At 43.7% G+C, this 27083-nt stretch overlaps 1 protein-coding gene across 9 annotated transcripts in view; it reads right to left on the bottom strand.

Annotated features, from left to right (window-relative positions):
* Positions 1–16698, bottom strand: part of REPS1 (RALBP1 associated Eps domain containing 1) — a 102327-nt gene extending 85629 nt beyond the window's left edge. For 2 of the 9 annotated variants that reach the window (XM_054021647.1, XM_054021649.1), the window contains exon 1: positions 16360–16686. In XM_054021647.1, coding sequence (XP_053877622.1) covers positions 16360–16512 — 153 coding nt within the window. In that variant the 5' untranslated portion in view covers positions 16513–16686. Of the gene's footprint in view, positions 1–15857; positions 16180–16359 lie in introns of those variants that run through there. The other 7 variants (XM_054021646.1, XM_054021648.1, XM_054021653.1 and 4 more) reach the window with 5 other exon arrangements.
* Positions 16699–27083: the final 10385 nt, after the last annotated feature.

The following is a 27083-nucleotide window of genomic DNA, read 5'->3' as shown; positions in this document are numbered from 1 at the left end:
GAATGCAGAGTCACATCCCCCAGATTTCTGCTAGGAGACACCTGACTCCTCCACAGGCTGCAGGGCAGTGGTTGGCTGCTGTTGAGACTCACTGTCAACTTCTCCCCTCCTCACATAGGCTTGGGCTTGGAAAAACCACCATGGATCTTCCTCTGGAAGGGCAGGGCACCTGGCAGTGGGGTACCAAGCTCCTTCGCCATGTTGCAGAGCGGATGCCACTCACATCCGCTCTCAGCAGTGTACACAGCGCCTCTCCCCCACTCTTAGCTGACTCCTGCTTTCTCCCCCTAGCACACAGCTGGTCTGGCTCTAGCCTTCAGTGCCCAGCATTTTTGTGCTGTAAAATCTCATGTTTGTTGATATATGTATTTTTTTGTATTAATATAACTCCTATCTGAAATTTCTGAAATATACAGATTTGAAAAGTCTGAAATTACTGTTTTCATTGCCAGAAAACACTGGCCCTAGTCATGAGGCATTATTTCATAAGAAGAGTTGTGAAAGGTACAGATCTGGGGAATAATCATGGAGCAGTTCAGCCAGCTGCTACAGCTGTTCCATCAGCAGCTGGGCTGTCTCTACTCCTGGAGGTATGCTGCTGTAGTAACAGTTGGGGCCCAACCTTAAAATGGTTCAAGGATGTTAGCAACCTACCAGTTATGCTAAATGTAAGGCAGAGATGGAAAATTATGATTTTCAAAATCTTGTAACTCAGCCAAACTTAAACAGAATTCCATAGCACAAACTAGAGCCACATCTCCGGCTGCACTCCCCTTGCTGAATTTCAGTTGAGAAGTTAGAGCTTCTAAAAAAGTCATAAGTCTTCTATAAAAGAAAGTGTTAGACAGCCTTAATAGATAAGTTCACTGTCAGATCCCTTTATAAGTTGTCAAACATAGCAAGTGCATATTTCTAACCTATCATTTTAGCTACCAATGCACATGTCTAGTCAGAACACAAGAAATTTCCATGTATATTGGAAAAAAATGGCTCAACCTATTATGGAGGAAGAATATGCAGGGCTCAAGCTATATTCAGCTGATGTATGACCCCTTAGTTACTTTGGCCTGCTCCAGGGCAGGGTTTGAGAATTACAAAGTTGTAACTTAGGGCTGGTCTACACTAGGGGTGGGGGTCTATGTAAGATACGGCGTGGGATCGACAGCCGCGGCTCCCCCATCGACTCTGCTACCCCCGCTAATCCTGGTGGAGTTCTGGAGTCGACGGGAGCGCGTTCGGGGATCGATTATATCGATCCCCGATAGATTGATCGCTACCTGCTGATCCAGCGGGTAGTCTGGACGTACCCTCAGTGTTACTTCTCAGCTTCTCTCATTCCCCATCCAACCCGGCCTATTTTTTTTTTGCTTCTCCAGATGGCTGAGTGAGAGAGGGGAGCCATCCTTTGCTAGATGCTCTGAGCTTGAGAAGTGTCTGAAATTCCTACCCTGCTCTTCCTGGGGCTCCCATGATTAGAACTACTCTTCCCTCACTGGACTGCTGCATTTCAGGGGAGGAAGTACTGAGCAGCTTCAGGAAAGAAGGAACAGCGGCTGCACTTCTAGCTCACATCCGAGTTGTTCACAGGGTTTTAGTGGAAGCTGTGGGAGGCAATACCCCTAATATCTCCTCACACAGCAAAGAGCCTGATTCCAACACTTAAAGTTGCAAGGCATGATTCAGGGAACAGATTTTTAATTTATAATCAAATACCATTTTCTTCTTAACCATCACTCACAAGAGGCACAGGCTGGATACTTGTGCATTAAGTAATGGCTAAGTGAGAATTAAGACATTTGTCGATGAATTATTCTCTTAATGCAGTAAAGGAAATGAGCAATATAGTGCATCTATATATAAAATGCACAATAGGAAAGATTTCAGAGTAGCAGCCTTGTTAGTCTGTATCCGCAAAAAGAACAGGAGTACTTGTGGCACCTTAGAGACTAACAAATTTATTAGAGCATAAGCTTTCGTGGGCTACTTCGAAACCACAAGTACTCCTGTTCTTTTTTCTTTAGCCTGGAGGCTTTGCCCCATGAAATTCCATTTGCCGAGCAGAGTTATAATATGTTAAAAATTACCATTTCCTTTCTCTCACTTGCTTCTCTCTGGAAAATGTTGGCAACCCGTCAAAATAGCTGAGCATGAACATTCTAAAGATCTATGCTCACATTGCTACCAAGGCAGCAGCAACAGACACTGCACTGGAAATCCCTGGGAGCTACTGAAGCAGCTGTGATGAGAGGGAGGTAGTGGGCAAGGGCACGTTTGGCTCCCCAACCACAACTGAACAATCCATATTGTCCCATCATCCCATCTCATGTGCTCCTGTGCATATGCATGACAGTCCAATTTTATGACCAACTAATAACCCCTCTCCCGCTCAGGCTCCTTATATTATTCAGTGCACAGGTTGGATGTACAAGGTTGCACATTTGGTTTTCCCTAAATTTGGAGTGCTGGGCCTTGCAACCTAAAGAAATAATTCAAAACTAAAAAAGTTTAAATGTGTTTAAAAATATCTGTTCAAAATCCAGGGCTCTGTTGATTGCAACAGGAACTGAATTTCTTCCTAATTTTTCTTCTTGTACTACCTAAGTATTAGCAGGAAAATGGATAGCTTAAATTCCAGGAAGTCTATATCCATAAAGAAGCTTAAACTTCCTGTGTTTGAGTGATTAGCTTTTTTCAAACTTTAAAATATTTATTGGGATATGTTTATGTACTATTACAAATATTGACACAAGAATTTGTGGTTTTGTTTTTAATTACAGCAATGGGGTGTTTTTCTTGCTTTTTGGATAACAAGTCCTGACAGCAACTAAGTAATGTTGTAATATTACTATCACACAGTAATTGCAAAAGGAAGTAATGAAGTAGGTAGAAAAACAGTAGGTGAAAAAATTGGAGATAGCACCCTGGCTGCATTTATAAATAGCATGGCTGCTACTGTTTACTCCAAGAATAGTGACAGGTTTGAGCCCCAGAGAGGAAATCAGACGGTAAAGGAGAACAGGTATGGTTGAAGCCCCTAAGCCTGCTACTCCGAGTTGGTGCCCTGCCTTAATTTATTTTCCTCTCAGACTCAAAATGAAGATGTATAATTAAATAATGTGTCACTGACCAGGCTGTGTATTACTTTTCTTCCTCTGTTAAAATTTGGAAGGATTGAAAGTCTTAACACATTTCCAATAAAGATCAGGTGTGAACAGATTTTTGATAACTAACAGCTTAACTGACCTGTTGATGAACTGCATTTTTACTTATCCCTGCTCCTTGGATACCAGCTTTCAGGGTTAGATATTTTAAAATTTAATTTGGGGCGGGGGTAGGGGGAAGAACAGGACAGGGCTATTAATATTAATCCTTAGATAATTAAGGCATTTTAGAAAAACCAGTCTTGCTGGTTTGAAAACTGCCTTACTTCATTAGAATGGAACTTGCCAGACTGAACTGCAAGTGGTTCACTGGCAGGGGAAGCCACTGAGGAGCTAGGCTGGGAGTCTGGCACCTCAGGATATGTCTATATACACTGCAACTAAAAACCCACAGTTGGCCTGTGCCAGCTGACTCGGGCTCACGGGGCTTGAGCTAGGGATCTGTTTAATTGTGGTGTAGACAGTCAGGCTTAGGCTGGAGCCTGGACTTTAGGACCCTGCTGAGGGGAGGGTCCCAGAGCTCAGGCTGCAACCCAAATGTCTACACTGCAATTAAACAGCCAGTTAGGCCAAGCACCAAGAGCCTGAATCAGTTGGCACAGGCCAGCCAGGGGTGTCTAACTGCAGTGTAGATATAACCTCAGACAGCATCGGAGACAAGTACCCTTCTTCACCTGCCACTTTCTATGTTGGCTGAGAGTAGGGAGAAGAGAAATTTGTGCCTGAAGATGTCTCAAGAGCAAAGCTCGTAGTCTGGGTGTTTATATAGCTTCCTCACCCGCTAAATCCAAGTGTGACAAATAACTGCAGGTTTAGCATGGTGTTCCCAGGAGGGAAGTACAAGAAGGTAGTTTTCTCTGTGGGGTGGGGAGAACAATTCCAAACGTATCCCCATTCTGTGAAGGATATGGAGGAGTGGAGTGTCAGGATGACAATCAGGAAATCAATGCCTATATTAGGGCTGAGAGGGACAAGCTTAGCCCCTCACTAATTAAGTCACATTTTGAAGGTTCTCTTTGGGACCATAAATGCTAAACACTTAAATCTGTTTTTTTATTAATAGAAAGCTTGGCTTGGATTCTGCAGTACAGTATGGCAGTCTGAAAATAAAGTACCACTCACCAAGTTTCCAAGAGCCAGTCCAATTCAAACCTTGTTCTCTCTAATGCTACTCATCTATTATTCATCTACTTACTTGTTTTCCCCCTGTTAACTCCTTCACCTTTCACCCTTTCTCCAGGCTCTCAAGTAAATCACCTATCTTATTCCCGGATTACTGTTACTGACAGTATGTGGTAGGAAGAAAACTACCTAAAACTTTGTCAGAAGATGGAGTATTCTGACCAGCATGGAACCCTCACTATTGCTGGCACATGATGCCATATATCACATTAGTAAATGTGCAGGCGAATGAGCCTCTGATCATGTGGCTGGGTCCTATGATGGTGTCACTTCCCCAGGTGGGTAATCTTGAGACCTACAAGATCTCTATCAAGCATTCTTAAAACTACAATACCCACCTGGGGAAGTGAGGAAACAGACTGTCAGAGCAAGATAGGTACCCAGAAGTCACCTACTACAGGACAGGCCCAAAAAGGAAAACAACAGAATACCACTGGCCATCACGTACAGCCCCCAGATAAAATCTCTCCAGCACAACAACGATCTACAACCTATCCTGGAAAATGATCCCCCACTAACACAGGGCTTGGGAGGCAGGCTAATCCTTGCTTACAGACAGCCTACCAACCTGAAGCAAATACTCACTAGTAACTACACACCACACCACAGAAACACTAACCCAGGCAACCCCGTTGCCTTCTCTGTCCCCATATCTACTCTTGCAACACCATCATAGGCCCCAGCCACACCATTAGAGGCTCATTCACCTGCACATCTACTAATGTGATATATGCCATCATGTGCCAGCAATGCCCCTCTGCCATGTACATTGGCCAAACTGGACAGGTCTATGTAAAAGGATAAATAGACACAAATCAGACATCAGGAATGGTAACATACAAAAGCCAGTAGGTGAACACTTCGATCTCCCTGGACACTCAATAGCAGATTTAAAAGTAGCCATTCTTCAACCAAAAACATCAAAAACAGACTCCAAAGAGAAACTGCTGAACTACAATTCATTTGAAAACATAACACTATCAATTTGGGCTTGAATAGGGACTGGGGGTGGCTGGCTCACTATAAAAGCAATTCTCCCTCTCTTGGTATTGACACCTCCTCATCAATTATTGGGAATGGACAACATCCACCCTGACTAAACTGGCCTTCAACATTGGTTCTCCACTTGTAAGGTAACTCCCTTGCATCTGATAAAGTGGGCATTCACTCACGAAAGCTCATGCTCCAATACGTCTGTTAGTCTATAAGGTGCCACAGGACTCTTTGCTCCCTTCTCTTCATGTGCCAATATATATTTATGCCTGTATCTGTAATTTTCACTCCATGCATCTGAAATGGGTTTTTTACCCACGAAAGCTTATGCCCAAATAAATCTGTTAGTCTTTAAGGTGCCACCGGACCCCTCGTTTTTGTGGATACAGACTAACATGGCTACCCCTCTGATAGAGGTATATTTGACACTGGGGGCATTTGCAGCACTAATAAGTGCTCCTGGATTATACATACTCAAAAACTCACCCCTTCCAGAAATTCAGGTGAGGGTGTCTTCTTTTTCAAATTCTTCTAATTAGCATATCACAGTTTCTATAAACCCTATCCTGGCTGCACAGACAATTCTCCCGTACCCGTAAAGGGCATATTTAAAAGTTACATATTTTATATAGACAGAGAGCTGCAGGGACCAACCCAGCTCTATGGATAGCTTCCTGAGCCAGCAAAACACCTGTGGATCACCAGCATAAATGCTGATTTAGGGCATGTTTTACACTGCAATTAGACACTCTGGCTGGTCTGTGCAAACTGACTTGGGCTTGTAGTGCTTGGGCTAAGGGGCTGTTTAACTGAGGTACAGATGCTCAGACTCAGGCTGCGGTGGGACCCTCCCACCTTGCAGAGTCCGATAGCCTGGGCTGCAGCCCAAGCTCAAATGTCTACACTACAATTGAGGAGCCTCTTATCCTGAGCCAGCTGGCACAGGGTTTTTAATTGCAGTGTAGATATATCCCTAGTGAGCCACAGTCAGACAAGCACTGCTGATTTCAAAAGTAATAACACCCCTCTAACCCTCAGGGGCAGTGAGTAGAATGAGTGGGAAATCTGTGATCCCCATTAGCGGATGTGATCCCCATTAGAGGAAACATGCAAGTTGTTTACAGTGAATGTTGTGAATGTGGGGTTGTGTAGAGGAGAAGGGGTTCTTTGTGTTATGGCTTAACTCTGAATTTAGGCAGAGGAAGAAGAGCAGACAACTTCCTGAGGTCCACTAGGAATCCTACATGCAGGCATAATTCACATGAGAAGCACTTTTATGGCCTTCCATAGCACCTATGTTTTAGGTATCAGATAGTTTCATTGTTTATGTGGGTTTTACCCAGAGAAAGATTTCAAAAGCTAGTAAAATGGGATTGTAAAACAGATTGGCAAAGGGTTCAGGAGTTTATAGTATCTGAAACTAAGATTATTTATGACTTCAGGTTGAAGATATACCTTTAAATTGATAACTATTTATGTTGGGGTTATTGTTAGGTACTCTAAATATCGGATACAAAAAGGAATTATCTTTCAGGCTTAGAGAAAAAACGTTGTGTTTTCACAATGTGAGAAAGCAGAGAAACTGCCCACCAGCATGGAAAGGAGTAAGCAGCTAGTCCCGCCCCATTATACCTGCAGCTAATGCCAGGCATGGAGGGGGTAGAAAAGGAGAGCCTGGTCCAGTTTAGGACTGACTGGCGAAAAGGCAGGAGCTAGTTACTGCCCTACCTGATAGGAAGGATGACTGCCAGCCAAGGCAGCCACCAGAGAACACATTCCATCTCTCAGGCTCCAGCCAAGAGAGAACGCAGAGGAGACCTAGGAGCCTCCAGCAATTGAGGTAACTGGGTGACTACAGTCCAGAGACATTGTGAGGTCTGGTTGCACCAAACTTACTGCTGTCCTGCCTGAAGGAGCCTGGGACTGCAGCAAGGTGCCACCCAATATCCACAAGAAGGACCTCTGGACAGCAAACCACCCCAGCAAATTGAATTATAGGGGACACGTCCCAAACTGAAGGAACACTAGTAGGAAGTAGCCCAGGGCAGTGGATTTAGACTCCCTGCTTGGGGTGTCCCCTGTTCAGGGGTCAACTCACACAGGGCCCTGGGCTGGGACCTGGTGGAGTGAGAGGTCCTGGGTTCCCCTCCACCACTGCCTGGAAGACTGAGGCACCTTGACCTTGAAGTCAGGTGCATCACTAGGCTGCCTGGCCATCCATGCACCCTATTACATAAACTGGAAAAAAATCACAAGATTACAATGAATACACAATCAACTACTCTGTTTACTTAGTCCAAGTACTGACAGCTTTGATCAACACCAAAACGTGAACATTTGATACATTTCTAAAATTCTAGTCCAGATACTACTATTTAGGGTGGGTATTAATCCCTGTCCCTCTCTTCATGTCTTTTTTTAAGCTGTTTTCAAATAGGGTTGAGGCTTGATACTGAACATTAGTTCAGTTTTGTGTTGGCATAAGTCTTTATGAGGGGAAGCTCATCACGTGAGTTATTATAAAGCATGATAATTTTGGATCAGGTTTAAGGGTTGGCAAAAGTTACACTAGTAGGCTGCCTAGAGAAGATCAAGTCTAGTATAAGCCTTGACTACACTAGGAAAGTTTTAGCCAAAATTTCCTACCATTGCTAAAAACAGTGGGAATGTTTATATAGACCATACACTGCTGATATCTTAGATCAGGGATGGGCAAACTTTTTGGTCTGACGGCCACATCTGGGTATGGAAATTGTATGGTGGACCATGAATGCTCACAAAATTGGGGGTTGGGGCACGGGAGAAGGTGAGGGCTCTGGAGTGGGGCCAGAGGCCAGAAATGAGAAGTTTAGGGTGCAGGAAGGTGCTCTGGGCTGGGTTCAGAGGGTGGGAGGGGGATCGGGCTGGGGGTCAGGGGTACAGGCTCCAGGAGGCACTTGCCGCTGCTTCTGGGAGCTGCTTGAGGTATGTCCCCCCTCTGGCTCCTACACGAAGGCATGACCAGGAGGCTCTGCATGCTACCCCATGCACAGGGGCTGCCCCTGCTGCTCCCACTGGCCACGGTTCCTGGCCAAATGGGAGCTGTGGGGTTGGCATTTGGGGCAGGGGCAAAGTGCGGAGCCCCCTGGCTGTCCCTACACATAGGAGCTGAGGTGGGGACATGCCTGTGCTTCTGGGAGCCGTGCGGAGCTCTGGGCCCCGCTCCCCAGGGAGACCTCAAGGGCCAGATTTTTTTTTTTTTTTTTTTTTTTTTTTTTTTTGAGATATCCTATCTCCTAGAACTGGAAGGGACCTTGAAAGGTCATAGAGTCCAGCCCCCTGCCTTCACTAGCAGGACCAAGTACTGATTTTTGCCCCAGATCCCTAAGTGGCCCCCTCAAGGATTAAACTCACAACCCTGGGTTTAGCAGGCCAATGCTCAAACCACTGAGCTATCCCTCCCACCCAGACAAACATCTGAAAGGCCGGATCTGGCCCCCAGGCTGTAGTTTGCCCACCCCTGTCTTAGATTGGCATGTTTTCTGACCCTGTGCAGAGTAAATCTAATTGACTGTGCTTCAAACACCACTGAACAGTCCACAATAGGATTTTTCCAGTGTTAACACAAGTAGAATTGAGCATGTTTGCCACAGTTCTAGAAATAAAAGTCAGAACTCAGCTCCCAGGTTACAAACCGTAAGAGCCAATTCTGGTACTAGTAGAAATGAGACGGTGTAAGTGCCTTATTGTTGCAGAGAAAAGAAACAAACCTATCAATCAGCTCAGGGGAGATCAGTTAAAAGAAACAAAAGAAAAATATTTCATTGCAACAATGCATTTTAGACAAATTCATAACTTTGCATATATCTTTTGCAAATTGGGAGCTGCTAACTGTATACCCAGTGACTACACATTTTTTGTACTTGCAAACAAGCTTGTGATGCATTTATCTCTTGCCACTTCCTATTAAGGAAAGTGGTAAAGCACAAAGTGCACATAAGCACATGCCTCATGCAGGCCTATGACATAAGTACAAGATATACAAGGTTAAAGATTTGTGGGTTTGGGTTGCCTAACTTCAGATTAAATTTTGAAAGGTTAGCTGAAAAGCAAAAATAAAAACTGAACCACAGATTTCTATACTGAATGAATGCCCTCACATACTACACTGTTGTGAATCTTTAGAAGAAATAAAATTTAAACTACTTCATCTAAAGGTGGTTTATTAAGAAAAATAATGGGTTTCTCTTTTTTTTAAACTAGGAGATGCATAAAGAAAGCCTAAAAGTTTAAGATTCCTCTAATTAAAAATTCAAATCTTATTTATAGAAATAGTAGGGATGTGACAGTATATATACTAAGGAAACCTGTTTAATTCAGAAGGCACGTGTTCTCTCTTTATTCAGACTACTTAGAACAGAATTAACTACGCTAAAAAGAAAGACACCCAAGATCCTGACCAACAGCTGGAAAAGCTTGGGTTTCTGGGGGGAGGAGGGACACAGTGGTGGCAGGGAGAAGGGATTCTACACTCCTACCCCAGAGAAACCTCTGAAAGGAGACTTCTAACATAACAATGAAAAAACAGGTAAAGAGCCCGGATACTATAATGACGGAAGCTATTAGCCTGATCCTGCTCTTACTGAAGAGAATGTCAAAGCTCCCACTGACTTCAATGGAAGTACGATTTGGGCCTAATAGATGCACATTCCCAATATTTAAAAAAAAATGTTCAGACCTGTTTTCTTGTAAATCAATCACTAAAATGAGAAAACCACTTGTCTTCCATCTTCAGGTTACCCTTTAAAAAAGTTAAGTACAAACTTATTTTTAGTAAGTGCATGCTCACCACACTGTTTATTTGGGGTAATTTACACTAACTCAGCTTTCATTTGCAGTTCATCTTTTATAGCTTCTGCTTTCATGAGCTGATAATCTACCTTTAAGAGTAGATTTTCACAATAAGTCCTCATCTACATTAGAAAAAATGTACTCTTAGCTGAAATTTTTTTTTAAACTATTTTTTTAAACTATATATAGCTGAGACTTTAAAAGGACAGATCTGGGAACTCAATTTTGACAGTATGTCAGATTTTGAAGTATGTAATAAGATTTTACTCATAGCTAATGCCAATTTTTAAACCTATAGCAAGTTCTCACTATCAACCTAAATTGAAATCTAAAGCAGTAGAGAATGAAAACACTGTAATAACTGTGAAATTAAGATCACCACAACAATATTGACATTTTGGTTTTCTTAACTTGTTCCCCACATACGCTATAATCTACTCTGAAAACTGATCTGCATTTTTAAATTGACTTACTGCTGCTGTATTTGAACTGATGGGTTTCTCCTATGGAGCACAATAATTCCCCAATCTATTAATTTCAAGGTAATTTAACTATGGAAACTATTTGCCAATAGCAAATAAGGATAGAAAACAAAGGGGTAGACAAAGCTTTTGGAAATTAAAAGATTAGAGAGACTGTTAGTTTATTAGACTGGCAACACTATTTTTTAAACCATATTAATTGGATAAAGGACTAACAATAGAGTACTGTCACGTATATCACATTAAAACATCAAAATGAGACTCACTAGACAATGAAAAAAGGTTCCTCACTCTGCCCACCAAGAGACAGCCTTGACAAAAGAATATCAGCTAGCATTTTAATCACTTGCTTAAAGGTTATCCAGTGCAACTGTAGTTGTAAAAAGTAGATCCTAGAGTAATTGTAGAACCCACTCATTTTTTCATACAGTCTCTAATGCCAAAGTAAAAGTCATTTAACTTCAGTCTGGAACACCAGCACTGATTTTCATTAAATGACAGGTGTTTTGAATAGGGCAGTAGGCAGAGAAAATGCTTATTTAATTTTTTTCCCCCTGTAAGATTATTTTGCAACATAGAATCCTGCCTTCATGACATAGTAATTTCAGAAGAATGTCAAGCATAGAAATAATTTCACAGTGCCATTAAGTAAATTGTTACAAGAAAGTTCTAGGCTCATTCAAGATAAGAGCAAAATACAGCACACATGCATAAAATGTTCTGTGATTATGCAACTTTAACAAGAGTTATATAAATCCAGTACTGAAGTCTTCAAATCATTTACTTCCATATCCCTGGGATATTTTGTTCAAAAAATATCTTTGCTGTCAAATATAAGCCCTAAACCAGTGCAATAGTAACTGATAAGCCTAACAAAATAAAAGAAAAGGGAAAATCATGAAGGCCTAATTTAACGAATAATTTCAATACTACACTCATGAGATTCACCGAGAACTGATTTTAAATTACTTTTGAGAAAATTCTCCTATTTCATGTTCTAATTCATTACACAGGCTAAAACTTACATGTGCTTCTGTACTTTTCAATTTAATTCAGTATACTTTTATTCCGAAAATTAGCATGTGTCACGCTTTGGTTAACAGGACTTCACTTGATACTTCAATGCCAGTTTACTACCCTAACTATTTTAAACAGGTTTTAAAATATAGCCTGATTTATCCAAATATGTGAAAATATCAAATATTTATTCTGATGGATAGGTTTTCCTTTACACTTGATTTTTTGATGTTTAGATTCTTTGTTAGATTGAAACCTTTAATTTGAATAAAAAATTCATATTTGTTTTAAAAGACAATTGTGATTGAGAAAGTTTTTGTACAGAAATTAGATATCCATAACATTTCTGCACAATCAATGGATGCAGGGAGTCTCCATAATTTTTTAGCATCTAATATATTCAGAGTTGAAATTGTCAATTTAGAAAATTATTTCTAGTTCTTTTATGGTTTCAAACTAGGTTTGCAAATGAAAACGAATATGGCACTGTCTAAATAAAACTGCAGATTGACTAAAGAAGTGGCAAAATCCTCATCCATGCAAAATCAAGGCGTTCACTTTCAAAAAGCCCACTGTGTAGAGAAGGGAAGGGTATCATGGTCTCCAACTGGTACAGTCACTAGAACTGCAATAGTAAAGGCAGACTGGGTTTGGTACTCCTCAATACAAGTAGTTCAGGCTCAAGTTATCCATTTTGTTCCCTCCATTGGTCTGTCCACAAACCAATCCTCTCTACTACCAGAGAGTAGTGCTTCACAGTACACTGATAGTGCACAGGGAAAACATGTGTGGCCTCTCCATTGTGTGCCTCAAACAATGAACTGCTGCATTTTGAACACTACTTACATGCATATGGGCCTGGAAAGGTATCAACTACTCAATCTCAACTGCTTGACTCTGAATACTAATTTAAAAATACACAAAAGACTTCATTATGAAACAGCTGAGGCTGTCACACCTTTCCCCCATTTGCACTTTTGGGCACACCCTTTAACCAGATGATTTTTTGCCCCAATGCTAGTTTAGTAAAGAACTGCCTGCAGAATGGCAGTTAAACAGATTAATGAAAGGCTGACATTAGCAGAGTTAAGGTTGTGGTGAATGGTCTCTCAGTTGTGGTAATGGTAAACTGTGTGTTTTTGTGGGTGGAGGAGTAAAGGGTTACACGGCTAGGTGGCTCATCTTTTCATTTTCTTGCTCTTAACGGTTTGTCAAGCATATGTGTGTAGCAACTGTAACTGCTTCACTACAAAGATTTTTGTATATTGATTTCCTTGGTTTATTTAATACATAATTGAGGGGTGAAGCTTACAAGCAGAAGTGAGATTTTTTTATTTTGGGTGCACCAGCAGCTGTGCATTAGCCTTCTCTGTTGTAGAATAAAATCCAACAGAAATGTGTAGCTCCTCAGAGAAGATTGTAAAAAGAACAGGAGTACTTGTGGCACCTTAGAGACTAACACATTTATTAGAGCATAAGCTTTCGTGTTAGTCTCTAAGGTGCCACAAGTACTCCTGTTCTTTTTGCGGATACAGACTAACACGGCTGCTACTCTGAGAGAAGACTGTGTGCGCCTTGCTCCCAACCACCTGGCTTGTGGCACAATGAATAACTTGTAGGTCCAAGGAAGGAAAGAAGCGAAACAAAAATTCCCACAAAGTCAGAGATTCTGATTTTTAATCAAGCCTGTACTGATTTTAACAAAAGATGCCTTAAGATTTCTACTGCCTCTGATTAGGAGGAACCTGTGAAGAGAAAAGGTTATAATGGAAATCCGCATGTATACATAGACTCAGCATTCTTAAATTTGGGGCAATTTGACGAGGCTAAATAAACTCAAAATCTAGCAAATGTACTCACATTTTGTTTGTTTAGTACTAAATGTTACATTCTATAGGAAAATGGGAATTGGCCTACTGGATCAGGCCTGAGGTCCACCTAATCTATTCTACTATCTCCTTCCTCAGTGTCCAGCACCAGGTGTCTCAGAGGAAAGTGGAAGAACCCCATAGCAGGCAGATGTGGGATAATCTGCCACGCACACTAGGTCTTGTCCTGATCTCCAATAGCTACAGACTGATTTATACCCTGAAGAATGAGGTTCAATAACCTTTCCACAAATTTGTGTTATGTTAACTCTGGTTATTCTTGATATCCATACAAATGTCTATTCCCTTTTCTTCAGTCTCATTAAGTTCTTTGCCTCAATCACTTCCTGTGGCATTGAGTGCCACAGTTGAGTTAAATGCAGTGTGAACAAATTTACCTTTGGTTTTGAATGTTCTCTTCTTGGATTATGAAATGAGAATAGACATTTCCATTCTTCATTTTATATACTTTTCTAAACTAAACCCCGGTCTTTTCAATCCTCATAAGAATTTTTTCTATGTCCCTGATCATTCATTGCTCTTTTCTGACCTTCCCCTAGTTCTTCAATATTTTTGAGACAGGGTGACCAGTACTGCACACAGCATTCCAGATGAAGCCACATTATTGATTTATAGGGGCATTTTACATCTTTTGTATTACTTATCTCTTTCCTTATGCACCCTACATTGGTTCATAACTGCAGCTGCCTATTGATAAGACATCTTCATTGAGCTGTCTACAATGACACCCAGGTTCCCTTTCTTGAGTTGATCCAGTTCATTTACAACCGTGTAAGATATACAAGTAGTTTACATTTCTCTCTCCCAACATGCATTATTCTTCAAGAGACTATCACTCTGAAAGAATATTCACCTCCTTTGAGACAGACTAGGTAGGATTTGAACCTGTGACCACTTCTGTACAAAAGCACAAGACTATACTATTCCAATAAGTTTTGCATCAAGTATAGAGTGCTAGCACCGTACTATTTTAGATATACAACTATTTTATATATACACATCATGGAAGAGACACTAAACAAAATAAAACATATCTAACTGTGTTCATGTGATGAGTTTAAGGAATGTGGGAATCTGTAATTCAGAACACAAATACTATTAGTGGGTGGCCTTCAAGGTCTCATTCATAAAATATTTTTTAAAAATGAGTTTTCTTTTAATTTAGAGATTTAAACAGTGTAGATCATGAAAGAAAGATAAGGACATCAAATCAATAAATAATCAGACAATCCGATTTTTTAGTAATTTAAATTAATTTTGGCATTTAGTCCTCACCAGAATTTTTACACCACCCACAACTTATCACCCTCTTTTACTGAGCTGGAGCACATGATCCGGTTCATTTTAAACTCCTTTCTCCTAATCTAACCACTCGCTTTTAGGTGTCTAAAAAGTAACACCAACACCTCCTGATTAAGTGTACACAAGCTCCTGAAATTAATCCCACTTTTGATTTGCAGAAAATTGACATACATGTCCTTGTTGGTCTTAAACTACAATAATGCACTCTGACTCTTCACTGAGGCAACAGTGAACCCACGAGGTGGTATGGCTTTCTGGAAATGATACTTTACTCTGCTTAAAGCATCTTTCAGGGAACTCAAAGAACTTCACAAATGTCAAGGCCATGAACACATTATGGTGGATGCAGCGACAGCAACAATTCATGGTACACAGCTGTTGCAACTACGGTTCCCGGTGGATACTTTTCTAGGAACTATACTAGGCAAAGGTTGCTAAATTATCCCATTTAGCTACACTGGTAGCACTACTTGCAACTGTGTAACATAGCTCTCAGATGAGTCCCAGTTCCCACTGGTAACGGTAGTAGTAGTGCTGGAATTTTTGCTTCCACACATTGCTAGTGGGAATCTACTACCTTAGCACAACCTAGCCAGTATTACATAGTTTTAAAATTGCATTTTTCACTAGTAGATGCCATGTGCTTTACAAAGATATACAGATACTCTATTTTTGCAAATTAGGAAACAAGCATAGCGTTATTTAATTATTTGAATAAGGTCACTGAGCCAGTAGCATCATCAGGAATAAAATACTGATTTCCTGTTTCCTAGTATTTCCCAGGACTACTGGAGTTCCCATACTTTGGATGGACTTCACTGTAAAGCTTTTAGAAGTGATATACTTCCTTGCCAGTGGCCAATGTTACCCCAGGAGCTCAGCAACGTAGCCTCCCCAACCCAGCAAGTTGAGACCTCTGAAATACATATTAACCCCATACTAACACTACGATCCCACGACAACACGCGCAGAGCCTCCCTGAGTTGGATAAGCATAATTACCCCGTTCCCACTGCACGGGCACAAGCCCAAGCCCAGTAGGAGTCGATGGCGCTGAAGTTGCCATTCCACATCGTATCTCGGGAGCACGGCGACTGCCCTCAGCCACATCCCCCATCCCCAGCCTGCAACGTTAACCCCGGGACGTGCCCCCAGCACAGAGCCCCCCGCTGCAGGGGAAGAACAGGCTTGGAGCGATGCAGGGAGATGCCCAGCACGCGGGGCAGGGGCAGCCCTTGAGAGAAGCCCCCCCGGTGCCTTCAGGCAGCAGCAGCGGCGACAGCCACAGGGCGGTGCCAGGCACCCCCGGGAGGGATGACGGGGCGGTTGCGGGGAGGCAGAATCCGCCTTACCCCCGGGGGCGGCTGAGGGGCTGCTCAGCGCCCGGAGGCGGGAGGGGCCGAGGGAGGATCCCCGCCCCCGGCAGCGGGGGCTAAGGGCGGCGGTCCGGGGGAGGCGGTGCCAGCCCGCGGGGCCGCTGATGGGGGCGGGTAGCGGCCGGTACCTGCAGGACCACCTCGCTGGGCAGCTGCGCGGCGCGGAACAGCTCCAGCACCCGCCCGTTGGGCGCCACCTTCTTGGTGCTCTCGGTGTCGCAGTAGGAGAAGAGGTCGCAGTAATAGCGCTGCTCCGCCTCGCTCAGCGTCAGGCCCTCCATCGCGCCGCCCGCCGGGGGGGAGGTGAATCCCGCGAGCCGCTTCCTCTCGGGCCTCGCGGGCGCCGCTGTCCCTGCGAGGCCCGGCCGCTGCGCTCGCGCTGTGGGGGCCGCACCGGAAGCGCGGGGCCCGCGGGGTGGGCGTGGCTATAAAGTTTCTCGGCCTCGGCCCCGCCTCCTCCCCAGCGAAGCCGCCGCCGCCATTTACTGGGCTCCGGAGACTGGGGGGAAGGAGGCGGCTGAGCAAAACACGCCTCTCCCCCAGACCCGGATGTGAGGCCAGGCCCGCACCCTTCGTGTGCCGGAGGCGGCAGGACACAGGCGCCTGCAGCGTCCCCTGCCGCCGTGGCGGGCTGGAGCTTGGCGCCCGCCCCGGTGCCTGGGCTGCTCCCCGGTGCCTCCTAGGGCAGGATCGAGGCAGTGTCAGGCGCGTTCAGCGGCAGCTGAGTTGTGTGGCTCGCGGTGATGATCCCTGTTTTAGGCATCGGTTTTAAGCATACCTGATTTTAAGGAACCAAAATCAGAGCTGCTTGGCGGGAGGGATAGCTCAGTGGTTTGAGCATTGGCCAGCTAAACCTAGCATTGTGAGTTCAGCCCTTAAGGGGGCCACTTAGGGATCTGGGGCAAAATCAATACTTGGTTCTGCTAGTGGAGGCAGGGGGTGGACTCAATGACCTTTTAGGGTCTCTTCCAGTTCTATATCTCCATATATTATATTATCCCTGGACCAACCATCCCTTCTTTCAATGACTTGTCCCATAAGTAAGGGGTTGGGGGCTGAATCAAACCTTTGCAGAGCAGCACTAAGCAAGGTAACTATTGATCACAGGTGAGGGAACTGGGGGTGCTGCTGCACCCCCTGGCTTGCAGTGGTGTCCATCATAAACAGGGTTTAGAGTTTGGTTGAATAGCTCTCAGCACCCCCACTATACAAATTGTTCCGGCGCCCCTGCTATTGATTAAACCTTGCGCTGAGCATGAATTCAGCCTGAAGAGCCCGTGTCTGTTAATCAAAACTAAGCACAAAACTAAAAAAACCCAACCAGAAAAAAAAGATCAAAGTCAGAAAATCATTATGGGAGTGCCAAGTCTAGGGACCACTGATGGAAGGAAGGAGGTGTGCAGCATTCTTTTGCTGTCCAGACCTCTTAGGATCCTACAGACAAGTTATTCATCTATCAAACATAATTTTCTTAGAAAAGGAGTATTGGACAACTTAATGGGAAACTAGAATTGCATTTGTCCACTGATACCAAATATAACAAGTATGTTGTAATGTTTTATTCATTTCAAGGGATTGTTGATTAAAACCTTGCAGTCTGAAGTACCTTCCCACTGCTGTGAAGAGTAAATCAATGTGGGTTTCAAAAAGCCAGTTGTACATGCTGAGGCTTACTTCTGAAAATATAACTGACATATTATATATTAATTTTCTAAATTTCTTTTGCACACATAACACTGTGGAACAGATTTTACAAACTCTGCCAAGTGCACCTGTCTACTATAACTCATCAGGGCTACAGAAACTTCATTTGTCCTTGGCCTTCTATGGAAAGACTAGTGGGTTAAGACTAGAGATGTGCAGAAAAGGTTTAGAAAAATTCCAGTAGCTCTGAATAAAGAGCTGGACTTTTGCTACTACTGATCCTTCCAAAAAGAAGGAGCAGTAGGTAGCAGAAAATTTTATTCCCAGATGAAAAAGCATTGTGATCATGCTGTCAAGTTTTGTGAATCAAATGAGCCCTTTTCCTAGTTTTCAAAAGATCCTGGACTCCTGTCAAAGGCATTTGTGTAAAATAAAAGTCTTTGGATAAAATCCAGTCACTTTACAGATATTTACTGTCCCTACATCTGTAAAATCTTCATATATCATTTATGTATTGATGTATTACCCTACATAATTCCTTTCCATCTTTGATATTTACATCCTTCAAATCTTTGTAGACCCACCCTTCCGATCCCCCTGTCTTTGTGGGCACTTAGCTAAATTATATCCACTTAACTCTTCATTTTTCCTCATATATAATGTTTTAATCAAAGCAGAAAAAAATCAATAGAGCTCTATGCATAGACTTGTTGAGGAAGATCTTGCATTCCTGTAATGAAAAAATCAGGATGCACAATGGGTGTTTACATATGACCACTATATTTTAAAATATTTCAGGGTCCAAAACCCTAGGTAACTAAGGCCCTAATCTTACAAACTCTGAAGCACATGCATAATTTTAAACACATCAGTATAACCATTGAAGTTAAAGGGAATACTGTCACAGTTGGGCACATTTTTAAACTTGGGATCTAAATATGTAAACTACAGTTATTTCTGTAACACTTGTGTAATCTTGGAAGAAGGGTAATTGGTTTATTTATTGAGAAAGTAGTAAGAAAAGTTATAACATAATTTTGTAAGTGGTGTTCTAAACAAGAATTGGCGATTTTGTTGATTTTTTCTATCAAAGTCCAAATATGTCTTTCACACTTGGTTGCTGTGGCTGCCTGTCTCTGAATCAAGGTGGGAGGGAAAGAGGAGGTTCTACTTTTATCTTAGCTTACTATTTAGAAGGCCTTGTTTATGTGATTATCAAGTCCCAACCACCCCCTACTCTCTCCAGCCTCCCGTATATCCACCTCCGCCTAGATAGAGAAAAAGTTACATTCTTAGGAAAACACCATTGTGAAATTAGACTAGTTTAAAGAATCATAGTATGACTGGAATCATCTCAAGGTCTTTAAGGTGGCAAATAGAAATAAAAAGGGGGACTAGAAAATACATTTACGAGCTGAAGGAGTAAGTCACCTGATTTTCTTTCAGGACTTAGTCTTTAGCACAGAGTACTTAGTATGTTCCTGAGTACAATAAAGCGATAAGTGGTTTTCCTCTAAAAATTGTGCAAAACTTGCACCTTCTTACTCAACAGATATATTTCCTGAATTCATTTGCATTTAGAATTATACCAGCTAAATGAATGGATAAAAAAATGTTGATTACTTTTTATACTTGTTGGTACTGGAGAGCCAACAGAGTTATGGGAAAATTAACTGGATTCTATTCTGACTCCCAAATCATTAACAGAATTGTTATACAAGTTCCAACTCTGGGGCTAAATTCTGCCATCAGTTACACCTGTGCAACCCATTTGTCATTTGGCGACAGTGAGGTTGTACCTGTATAACTGTGGGCAAAATTTGGTATACAAAATCTTCATTATTAGTGCTAATTCATGAACCAGAAAAGAAAAAAACAGCTAGATGTTTGTATCTCAGCTTGAGTTTATAGAGTGGAGTTAGCAAAACAATATTATTTTACATGTAAATTGCACAAATTTGATGTGGAAGTCATCAACATTCAACTAGAACCCCCTAGAGCTATTTGTACAGTCAGTTTTCAGAACTGAATCCTCTTAAAGGCTAGTATTACCTAACAAATGTTGCATGTTGAAAGCTGATTTGAAAACAGTGCATAGCATTTGTTTTGTCAAAAAAGTAGATCTTTATATAGAACCTGATGTTCATATCCTGAATGTCTTACTCAATTGGCTACGATGAGAGTTTTGCCTGAATGACAACTGAATAAGGCTTCAGGATATAGCTCCTAAAGTATGAAAGTTTCTTTTGACCTATGAGAGTAGATATTTCAGCTGCTGGGATTTACTTTTACCATCTACTGAAACATCTGTGAAAAGGCATTGCTCCTTGAGGCTCCAAAGGAAGAGCAAGCTAGAAAAAAACTACAAATACATCTCTAGCCCGATATAACGCTGTCCTCAGGAGCCAAAAAAATCTTACTGCGTTATAGGTGAAACTGCGTTATATCGAACTTGCTTTGAGCCACTGGAGCGCACAGCCCCACTCCCCCGGAGCGCTGCTATACCATGTTATATCCGAATTCGTGTTATATCGGGTCACGTTATATTGGGGTAGAGGTGTATCAAGTTATAATGTTTAGGTTTCTTATGCATTCTGGGTCAGGCCGTCAGCTGGAGTAAACTGGCATGACTCCACAGACTTCAATAGAACTATGCCAGTTTATCCCAGCTGTGGGTCTGACACATAATATTTAGTTATACTGAAGTTATACATGTTATGTCTCAAATATATACTCTAGTTCTAATATCTAAAAGCTTCTGAAGAAAATTCTTCAAGGGAAATGACCTATGCAAGATAAGGACCAAATTCTGCTGTCAGTTACATCAGTGTGAAACTAGAGTAACTTCATTGAAATCAAAGGAGTAAATTTTGATCTACATTGGTGTAACTGGGACCAGAATTTGGTACTAAGATATAGCAGTGTCTTCAGTGCACTGCCAGACCTATTCCTTCAAGGCATGTCCATTTTCTTACTACAACAGTAAGATGTGCACTGTATATCCAGAAATTAAATGTTCTTTTGTATGCCCTAAGCCACTTAAGAGGGCAAATGACTTATTTTCCTGTTATGGTGTAAATAATTTTGGAAGCAAAACTACCATTAGAGCTTCCTCTTGAACCTGAGCTATATAATAGAGATTAATGACAATTGTGTCTTTGTAATGTAAAGCAAAGTGGTTATTGTTTAAAGTGTAATTACTATTGAATCAGAACTGAAATATAAAATACAATGTTCTAAATTCAGTTTCTTCACTTTTTAAAACACCCTGTTCTATTCCAATTGTGTGGAAGTTCAGAGGGATTGTATTCAATATGATGGGTACAGACTTAACTGCTAATTCTACATAGCGCCAAGGGTCTCTGAATTAAAGAGGCTTCTGTATAATTGTTGCCAGGTGATTCAGTACATTGTATGCCTTCTGAGAAAAGGGACAGAGTTCATAATGCTCAAAATCGTTCATATTTTTCGTAAGATGAACATATTAGTAATATATACACACACACAAGACAGATGGATAAATATACACACACAGAGGAAGACATAAAAACTGGAATTTATATAAACATTTAAGTATATCACTAACAGGATCTAACTAGCTACCAGAGAAAACTGCTCTCCTCTTGACATCTTCCATTCCTACTCTGACTCCCCATGGTGAGTTTATTGCAGAGTAAACTGGTTCACCCATGACCCAGTCCTTAATCTTCTCAAAGACCCTCCCTCCAGATCCCAGAATAAGGAGAATGACTTCTCAATATGGGTCAAATTAAGAATGAGGAGGTGCAACTCTACTTGGTGCAGAGTGTCAGTAGATATGGGATACACAAGCTGTCAAAAATTCACAGCCTTATGCAATTTGTTCACACTCCACACATCAAGTTTTCTCACCTCATCTGTCAAAACACTGCTCACACGCCTCTTAGCACCACTTTATGACTAATCAGCACTAAGAGGTGTGACATAGGTCCTACCCCCTGACCAAACAGTGCTAAGGGATGTGACATAGGTCCTGCCCTTTGAGCATATGCTGTAGGGCATAGGCTGGACTTCCAGTAATTATACTGCTTCTCCCCTTGACCAATCAGTAAGGTGGAGCCAGAAATCACTATCTTTGATATCTCCTGAGACTTCCCCCCACCAGGCCATGCACCATATGTGTTTGTTTTTACTTCTGGGGGGTGAGTCATCCCCATGACCATCCAGCCTCCAGCACCTTCCACCAACTGGTCTCAATCTAGGCCTCCATGTAGGCCTGAGTGGGAGAGTGGGCCCTTGTAAACAGTAGAGCCCTTGAGCTCCAGGCCAACCTGATAGGGTATCTAGGCCAGAAATCTGACCTTGAGCACTTAGCTGTTGGTTGTTTCATAGCGCCACCTCAGAAACCTGCAAGCCATCCTTGACCATGGGATATTGTTCTGGGAAGAAGGACTGCTAAGCAGAGATGGGGTGCATCTATCAAGGAAAGGGAAGAGCATATTTGGATACAGACTGGCTAACCTAGCGAGGAGGGCTTTAAACTCAGTTCAATGAGGGCAGGAGACAAAAGCCCACAGGTAAGTCAAAAATGTGGAGATCTCGGAGAAGTGTGGGAATCTGGAGAGAGCATGGGGCCATTATAGCAGGGATAAAGGAGACACAAGAGAACATGAGGGGAATCAAATTAATAGACGTCTATATAATAATGCAAGAAGTGTGGGGAATAAGCAGGAAGAACTAGAAATGCTAGTTAATAAACACAACTATGACATAAAGCATCTTCACCAGATGTACTGCAGTGGCGCAGTTGCACTGATGCAGCCGTGCTGCTGTAGCACTTCTAGTGTGGACAAGCCCCTAGATGGGGCTACTATACAGTGTGTTCATAACTGATTGGAACTATCTGGAACATAACTATTCCTAGACAGTAGTTATCAGTGGTTCATTGGAAGGGCATATTGAGTGTGCTAATACAATTTGCAGATGACACAAAGTTGGGAGGTATTGCTAATACAGAGGAGAACTGGAATGTCATACAAGAAGATCTGGATGACCTTGTAAACTGGAGTAGTAGAAATGGCAGGGCTGGCTCCAGGCACCAGCCTGGCAAGCAGCTGCTTGGGGCGGCCAGTCCGGAGAGGGGCGGCACGTCAAGCTATTCGGCGGCAATTCGGCAGATGGTCCCTCACTCCTGCTGGGAGTGGAGGACCTCCCGCTGAATTGCCGCTGCAGATCGCGATCGCAGCTTCTTTTTTTTTTTGGCTGCTTGGGGCGGCCAAAACCCTGGAGCCGGCCCTGGAAATGGGATGACATTTAATAGTGCAAAATGCAAAGTCATGCATTTAGGGACTAACAAGAATTTTTGCTATAAGCTGGGGACTTATCAGTTTGAAGCAACAGAGGAGGACAAAGACCTGGGTGTATTGGTTGATCACAGGATGACTATGAGCTATTAATTTCATGCAGCATGAAAAAGGCTAACATGGTCCTGGGGTGTATCAGGCGAGGTATTTCCAGCAGAGACAGGGAAATGTTAGCACCATTATACAAGGCACTGGTGAGACCTCATTTGGAATTCAGTGAGCAATTCTGGTCTACCATGTTTAAGAAAGATGAATGCAAACTGGAACAGGTGCAAAGAAGGGCTACTAGGATGATCCAGTGAATGGAAAGCCTACTTTATGAGAGGAGACTCAAAGAGCTTGGCTTGTTTAGCCTAACCAAAAGAAAGCTCAGGGGAAATATGATTGCTCTCTATAAATACATCAGAGGGATAAATACCCGGGAGGGAGAGGAGATATTTAAGTTAAGCTCCAATGTGGACCCCAGAACAAATGGATATAAACTGGCCATTAACAAGTTTAGGCTCAAAATTAGGCAAAGGTTTCTAACCGTCAGTGGAATGAAGTTCTGGAACAGCTTTCCAAGGGGAGCAGTGGGAGGAGAGGGAAAGCTAACTGGCTTCAAGACTGAGCCTCACAAGTTTATGGAGGGGATGGTATTATGGGACAGCCTATGATAGCATAGGCGACTACCAGTAGCAAAAATCCCCAACTGCTGGAGATGGGACACTAGATGGGGAGGGCTCTGAGTTACTCCAGAAAATTCTTTCCCAGGTGTCTGGCTGGTGGGTCTTGCCCACATGCTCAGGGTCTAACTGATCGCCATATTTGGGGTCAAGAAGGAATTTTTCTTTGGGTCAGATTGGCACAGACCCTGGGTTTTTTTTGACTTCCTCTGCAGCCCCCAGCCCATGTCCTAGCCTCCTGGGGCGCACTGCCCAGGGAGGTGGAGGATGCAGGGCTCCCCACAGTGGTCCAGGCTCCATGGGTGGCTCTTATCATGTCCTGGCTCCAGTTTCCAGCAGAGTCGCAGACCCTCCACCTCCACCTGCCCCGGGCCAGGCGGGGAAGCCGGGGGGCGGGGACACTGGCTGGGGGCTCCTCTCGGGTCCCCTGCACCACTGGCAGGTTGAGGGTCCGTGTGGCTCCCACTGCCTGGCCCGGTGGTGGGGCCTTGGGGGGGAAGTGGAGGGGAGGGGGGCGGGGTCCACCCCAGTGAAAAGTGGATGGGCCAGGCCCCCTGGGCACCACCTGTTCCAGCACCACGGGTATAGCGCATCTTCACCAGATGTGCTAAAGCTGTGTAGCTGCATCTGTGCCAATAAAGCGCTGTAGTCAGGGCTGTCCTTAGGCATACACAAAATACGCAGCTGCGTAGGGCACACCTGAAAATTTGGGGCACCACTGGGTCTTAGTGCCCGCCCTCCCGGCTTTCCTATCCCTGTTCTGACCCTTCCTGCAGGCTCCCACAGCTGGCTGCTGCTGCCTGGTGACTCTTACTCCAGAGGGGATCTAGTAAGTTAAAAGTGAAAAAGCCTCCAGCCTGCCAGACCTATTAGCACAACAGGTATTTCTACACTACGGGATTAATCCGAATTTACAGAATTCAAATTTTGGAAACAGATTGTATAAAGTCGAATGTATGCGGCCACACTAAGCACATTAATTCGCCGGTGTGCGTCCATGTACCGGGGCTAGCGTCGATTTCCGGAGCGTTGCACTATGGGTAGTTATCCCATAGCTATCCCATAGTTCCCTCAGTCTCCCCTGCCCATTGGAATTCTGGGTTGAGATCCCAGTGCCTGATGGGGCAAAAAACATTGTTGCAGGTGGTTCTGGGTATAGCCTCACCCCTCCTTCCATGAAAGCAACGTCAGACAACTGTTTCGTGCCTTTTTTTCCTGGGTGAACACTGCAGACGCCATACCACGGCAAGCATGGAGCCCGCTCAGCTCAAGACAGCAGTCATGAACATTGTAAACACCTCGCGCATTCTCGTGCAGTTTATGCTGAACCAGGACCAGAAAAACGAGGCGAGGAGGAGGCGGCAACGGGAGCGCAGCAACAAGAGTGATGAGGACATGGACATGGACACAGAATTCTCTCAAACCGCGGGCCCCGGCGCTTTGGAGATCATGTTGTTAATGGGACAGGTTCTAGCCATGGAACGCCGATTCTGGGCCTGGGAAACAAGCACAGACTGGTGGGACCGCATAGTGTTGCAGGTGTGGGACGATTCCCAGTGGCTGCGAAACTTTCGCATGTGTAAGGGCACTTTCATGGAACTTTGTGACTTGCTTTCCCCTGCCCTGATGTGCCAGAATACCAAGATAAGAGCAGCCCTCACAGTTGAGAAGCGAGTGGCGATAACCCTGTGGAAGCTTGCAACGCCAGACAGCTACCGATCAGTCAGGAATCAATTTGGAGTGGGCAAATCTACTGTGGGGGCTGCTGTGATGCAAGTAGTCTAAGCAATCATTGAGCTGCTGCTACCAAAGGTAGTGACTCTGGGAAACATGCAGGTCATAATGGATGGCTTTGCTGCAATTGGATTCCCTAACTGTGGTGGGGCGATAGATGGAACCCATATCCCTATCTTGGCACCGGAGTACCAGGGTACCCAGTACATAAACCGCAAGGGGTACTTTTCAATGGTGCTGCAAGCACTGGTGGATCACAAGGGACGTTTCACCAACATCAACGTGGGCTGGCCGGGAAGGGTTCATGATGCTCACGTCTTCAGGAACACTACTCTGTTTAAACGGCTGCAGCAAGGGACTTACTTCCCGGACCAGAAAATAACCATTGGGGATGTTGAAATGCCTATAGTTATCCTTGGGGACCCAGCCTACCCCTTAATACCATGGCTCATGAAGCCATACACAGGCAGCCTGGACAGGAGTCAGGAGCTGTTCAACTACAGGCTGAGCAAGTGCAGAAAGGTGGTAGAATGTGCATTTGAACGTTTAAAAGGTCACTGGCGCACGCTACTGACTCACTCAGACCTCAGCCAAACCAATATTCCCATTGTTATTGCTGCTTGCTGTGTGCTCCACAATCTCTGTAAAAGTAAGGGGGAGACCTTTATGGCAGGGTGGGAGGCTGAGGTAAATCGCCTGGCTGCTGATTACGCGCAGCCAGACACCAGGGCGATTAGAAGAGCATACCAGGAAACACTGTGCATCAGAGAAGCTTTGAAAACCAGTTTCATGACTGGCCAGGCTACCGTGTGAAAGTTCTGTTTGTTTCTCCTTGATGAAAACCTGCCCCCTTTATTGACTCATTCTCTATAAGCAACCCACCCTCCCCCTTTGATCACAGCTTGCTTTCAAAGGAAATAAAGTCACTATCATTTAAAAATCATTTATTCTTTATTAATTGATTATAAAAAGAGGGAGAGAACTGACAAGGTAGCCCGGGTGGGGTTTGGGAGGAGGATCGGAGGGAAGGAAAAGGCCACTAAAAAAAGGTTAAAGTAATGACAGCCTTTTGCTTGGGCTGTCCACTGGGGTGGAATGGGAGGGTGCACGGAGCCTCTCCCCTCCCCCCCCCCCCGTGTCTGGGTGAAGAGGCTATGGAACATGGTGAGGGGGGAGTGTGACGGGTTGGATCACAGAAACACCCTTGGGAGCTGCCACCTGATGTGCAAAGACTACCTCTGCTCCTGTTTTCCCTGCCAGCTCAGGACTCCAGCACCCTGTCTTGCTGAGCCAGACACTCCCGTCTGCTGCAACACAGACCTAGGGTCTGAATCACTTGTCCCAAGGCTGCAAGTTTACCTGAAAACAGCTCACAGACATGTGCTTGTCTTTAGCACTCAGATGCCCAACTCCCAATAGGGTCTAAACTCAAATAAATCCGTTTTACCCTGCATAAAGCTTATGCAG

The sequence above is a fragment of the Malaclemys terrapin genome, chromosome 3 (assembly GCF_027887155.1).
Source record: "Malaclemys terrapin pileata isolate rMalTer1 chromosome 3, rMalTer1.hap1, whole genome shotgun sequence".
Lineage (NCBI taxonomy): Eukaryota > Metazoa > Chordata > Testudines > Emydidae > Malaclemys > Malaclemys terrapin.
Note: the sequence above shows the minus strand (reverse complement) of the source record. Positions and strands in the feature narration are given on the sequence as shown.